General features: G+C 41.4%; 1 protein-coding gene across 1 annotated transcript; it reads right to left on the reverse strand.

The window, feature by feature from the left end:
- Positions 1 to 3,258: 3,258 nt before the first annotated feature.
- On the reverse strand, positions 3,259 to 3,930 carry LOC109737742 (alpha-amylase inhibitor 0.28). Its single transcript, XM_020296871.4, has one exon. The coding sequence runs from the start codon at positions 3,884 to 3,886 to the stop codon at positions 3,431 to 3,433; it is 456 nt and encodes a 151-aa protein (XP_020152460.1). The 5' UTR covers positions 3,887 to 3,930; the 3' UTR covers positions 3,259 to 3,430.
- Positions 3,931 to 4,414: the final 484 nt, after the last annotated feature.

Raw genomic sequence — 4,414 nt, forward strand, 5'->3', positions numbered from 1 at the left:
AGCAAGACACAAGTACACTCACTCCAAGTGACTCTGCTCTCCCCGTCCGCGTCCGGCGCTCGCATCCGCCACCTGCTGCTCAGCCTCGCCGTCCGGCAACGGCAGAATTTCGTCCTGCACTATATTTCTTGCTCAGTTGTTGTTAGTGCTTAGGTTGTACTAGTAGCAGCACCACAAGTACAAGAAGGGTTTCAGATTTCTCACTTGTGCAAAGAATAAGTTCAGTCAATCTAATATTCATACTTACACTGTAAATCCCTATGTACTTTCAGTGAATTCCCTTTGTAATGCTAGTGTTTGCAATGTAAAATTTCAGTGTAAGATAGACTAATATAAGACTGAAACTACAGTCCAAATCATTGTTACTGAACTGAAAATATTTAGACTGAAAATATGCACTGCAATTTAATGTGCATTCCTTCTCTTTTTGGTTGCCTGAATTTAAAGTGGTTTTGGGCTGTAATTTTCAGTAATGTGTCACTTCTAGTTTACCTGAATATTTTTGTATTCTTATCAGTTTTGTGCCCCATTCTAAAGAAGTTCAGTAAATGTGTACATCCCATTCTGTAAATACAATATTTTACAAACCATTTAGATACAACAACCTGATCTTTGTTTTCTTTTTCACAAGAAGCTATTTTTGGCTTACATGAAGGGATGCATGCTCTTCATCTTGCAGGTATGACTCATCCTCGCATTCTTACTTCGCCTTTCTTTCCTTCAGCTTCTTGATCCTGAAATTTTAAGATAAATTGCAAGTACTCAGTATCGTGTTCTTAAGCAAAGCTACTGTTTTTTGCTTGAATTGTAGTGTTTTGTCTGACCTATGTATAGTGTCAATAAAAATCTAAATTTCAAGATGGAGATACATTTTTTGGTGGCATCTTACATCACAGTAATTTACAACCAAGATAGGTTTACAATGTCTTTTTGATAGCAACTATAATGCATAGCTACAGATTTTGTCGAATACACATATGTATTTTGTATGCATGACAAATACTGGGGTCAAATAGAATAACAAGTAAATCATTCATTTTGTCTTCATATTTACTTGAAGGACTGCATGTTCTTCATCTTTGTATGCCCCATGTATTTGCTTGTAAGCTTCAGTAGTGTTATCTATCTAGTCTGATTTATACACTCCATTACTAAGCTGAAATATTGTTTGTAACTGAAATATATAGTCTGAGTTTCATTCAGTTATTTGTCACTTTTTAACTGGATATCTGTTTGTAACTGAAATATCTGTGTACTTACAATGCCTGTCTCATAGGGCCCTTCCCAGCGAGACCTAAGTTTAATTGAATATCTTTTCTGTCGATGGTCATAGGATTTTATGCCCCATGTATTTAACTGTATATCTTTTCTGTCGATGGTCATAGGATTTTATGTCTCATGTATTTACAATAGTAATGTTCTAAATTTAGTGTTTCTTGAACATGGTCAGGGACTCAGGGCAATGGATAAAATCTAGATGCCAAGTTGACTTTTTTCCAGCGAATTTGCTTATCGTGAAGATGCACTAAGGATTAATAGCTCAAGCATTGGATGTTGGCAAAACAGAAGTTCCTTCACCAAAGGAAGAAAGTAGTTCCACCGATCCGGAAGCTACTAGAGATACTGAAAACTTTGAAACTAGTGGCAATGACGACAATGATCGTAATCACAAGCACCGAAGACCACTGCCACGTTCTTGCACTATAGTATTATCTCAATCACAGCATTGAAATAGTATGATCTATTACTTCACATTTTCTGTATCATGAGGACCACGGCCACATTGTGCCAACATATGGGCAGCCTTGAAAGGTGTCCTCTTAAGTGTAGTTACCATTAATGATTTGAGTTGTAATTAACGTTCTTCACAATACACTCCAAAACCCTGACTGAGTAGCGTCAATGAGTGTCAGATTCAGATCCAAATATGATGTAGCACATGCTTGCCTAGACTATTTTCTGTACTGCAGCATTTTATGTTATTATTTTTTTAATTACTAATTCATTACTAGTAGCGTGGGAAAAAATTGTGTGCTACTAGTATTTAGGATACTAGTAGCGCCTGGTGTTCTAGACGCGCTACTGCTATTTCGTTAGTAGTAGCGCGTGTGACATCCGCGCTACTAGTAAAATGTTAGTAGTAGCGTGGGTTTACCCTGCGCTACTATTAACTTTTAGCTGTAGCACGATACTAGTAGCGCAGGTACCCGCGCTACTAGTAGTCAATTACCCGCGCTACTAGTAGCCTTTTTCCTAGTAGTGAAAAGGGGGTAGAATTTTTTATCATGCTTTGCTGCACCTCTATAATATTGCGGCCAAACATATTTTAACTTGAGACATGGTAGAACATTGACTCAAAAAACAGAGGATACATTCAGTTCGCTAGCGGCTATACTAGATTTGTTGGGAAAGGATAAGAAATGCTATCTATATGTCTACGGGGTCCACTGGATGAACCTGTGGCTGTGCTGAATTTGTAGCGGCTTCATGAATGGTATTGCACTCCACTGTACCAGCTCAAGTGAAATTTCAATGGCTACTGGCTCCCGGAAGAGGGGCAGTTTCCAAGGAGCTTCTTCTTCTGTGTGAGATGTTACGAATTCCATGTATTGGGACTCTGTCAATGACACCTACATATTCTGTTTGAAGCTTGACGTGCCTGATATACATATTCACAGGAAATTAGCATTCTTGACATCTTGGGTGATATTCAAGCTTGCTTCTTTTCTGCGGGATTCACTTACCAAAAGTGGAGTGATTCTGTTTCAATGGTTGCTCTAGAATTCCTCGGAGATGATTCCAAGATGTTGAAGAATATTCCGCAAGGTGGAATTTGTTAGAGTTGTGTCGAATATTATTGTATAAGGTAAATTATAGTTGAACTTGGAATCGTATAGTGTGTAGACACGATATGATGTAGTGTCTTATTAGGACTCTTGTATACTAGATCTCTCATAAAATGCAGGATGGACACACGATATAACCAATGCCAACATAATAGCATGGGAACAAGGGGGGAGCGGACGTCATGTTCCAGTGCTCGGGTGGCTGGTGTGCTGTATTGTGACGGTGTCACAGGATAGAGCGTCCATAATGAGACCCTGGGGATGTGCTAGCAATTTACTCTCTCTCTTTCTCTCGACTTGCTAATGTTCTTACAACAACATCTCGCCGCAGTACGTATAGCCAAATTAAGGCTTCAGAACAAGGATAAGAGGGCATGCGTGATTGGTAAGGTACAAATCTGAGATACTAGTGTAATCCATCAACAGGAAACAAAGTTCACATTTATTCATGACCCATGCATCTCGCAGAGGCACATACACCATTACTTAATTTTATTTATCTTGTGCGCACGCACCGCACCATTACTTAATTTTATTTATCTTGTGCGCACGCACCGCACCAATTAAGATGCAGATTCGCTTGACTAGACGTCCGGATACGCGGCCCAGTAGCAGACACCTGCTCTGTCTCCCGACGGGTTGGGAATGGGCACCTTGCAGACCTCAGGCACGCTCGCCGCCGTGAGCTTCATCACCTCCTTCCGGCAACCTGGGAGCACCTCCTTCCCCTCACGCACGCCGAGCTCCTGATAAACACTACGCAACATGCTGCTGAGGTCCCCGCACCTGCACCATTCGTTGTTGATGTCGGCCAGCTGCTGGCAGCAATCTCTTAGGACAGCCTCGGGCACCTGACTGCCCACACACTGGAGCTTCACCATTGCCCGGCAGCCCGTGAGTGCGCTCACCTTGTAGCCCGTCGCCGGATCGCACCAACTCCAAGGACCACTGTTATGGCTCCTTGCACCATACTCGACCGCCATTGTTGTCGCCACGAGCATGAATACTAGGAGCCCCCAGAACACGGTCTTCATCCACATTGTTTCAATTTAGTACTATCTTAATCAGCTGTCTATATGGGTAGCTACAATCTTGATCTCTGGACGGCTTATATAGCGAGAGAAAGATAAAGAGGTGTTCATGATCTCCGTGGGTGGCTTGCGCCTGGTGCCAGCGGCGTTTGCTTGCACGCCTCCGTTCTCGATCTAGCCCCGTGAGGTATTTTGTCATGCTTGGCAACTTTGTGATTACAACTCATAGTTTGTTAGTCTAACTACTAAAAAGTTAGCATACATGGTTACCATATCGACAAAATTAGCTACATCCTTTGTCCATATACAGTATACATATAGCAAGGAAAATGCAATGGGGTGCAAAGAACGGACATAAAACCCCAGCTATCCATCACCCCATCTGCATGAGTGGCTTGTGGGCTTTGTATATATTATACATGCTGACACGTTACAATTAGCTTTCTTCCATCTTCCAAGAGTGTCATCAGGATCTGTTCATAAAATTGGAAGCTTTCTGAATGTTAAGTAAAACCCAGAATTTGTTGGTGGATCCTA

Source organism: Aegilops tauschii, chromosome 6 (genome assembly GCF_002575655.3).
Source record: "Aegilops tauschii subsp. strangulata cultivar AL8/78 chromosome 6, Aet v6.0, whole genome shotgun sequence".
Lineage (NCBI taxonomy): Eukaryota > Viridiplantae > Streptophyta > Magnoliopsida > Poales > Poaceae > Aegilops > Aegilops tauschii.

Coding starts and splice junctions, on each gene's coding strand:
- LOC109737742 (XM_020296871.4), bottom strand. CDS start 3,886: ATGTGGATGAAGACCGTGTTCTGGGGGCTCCTAGTATTCATGCTCGTG.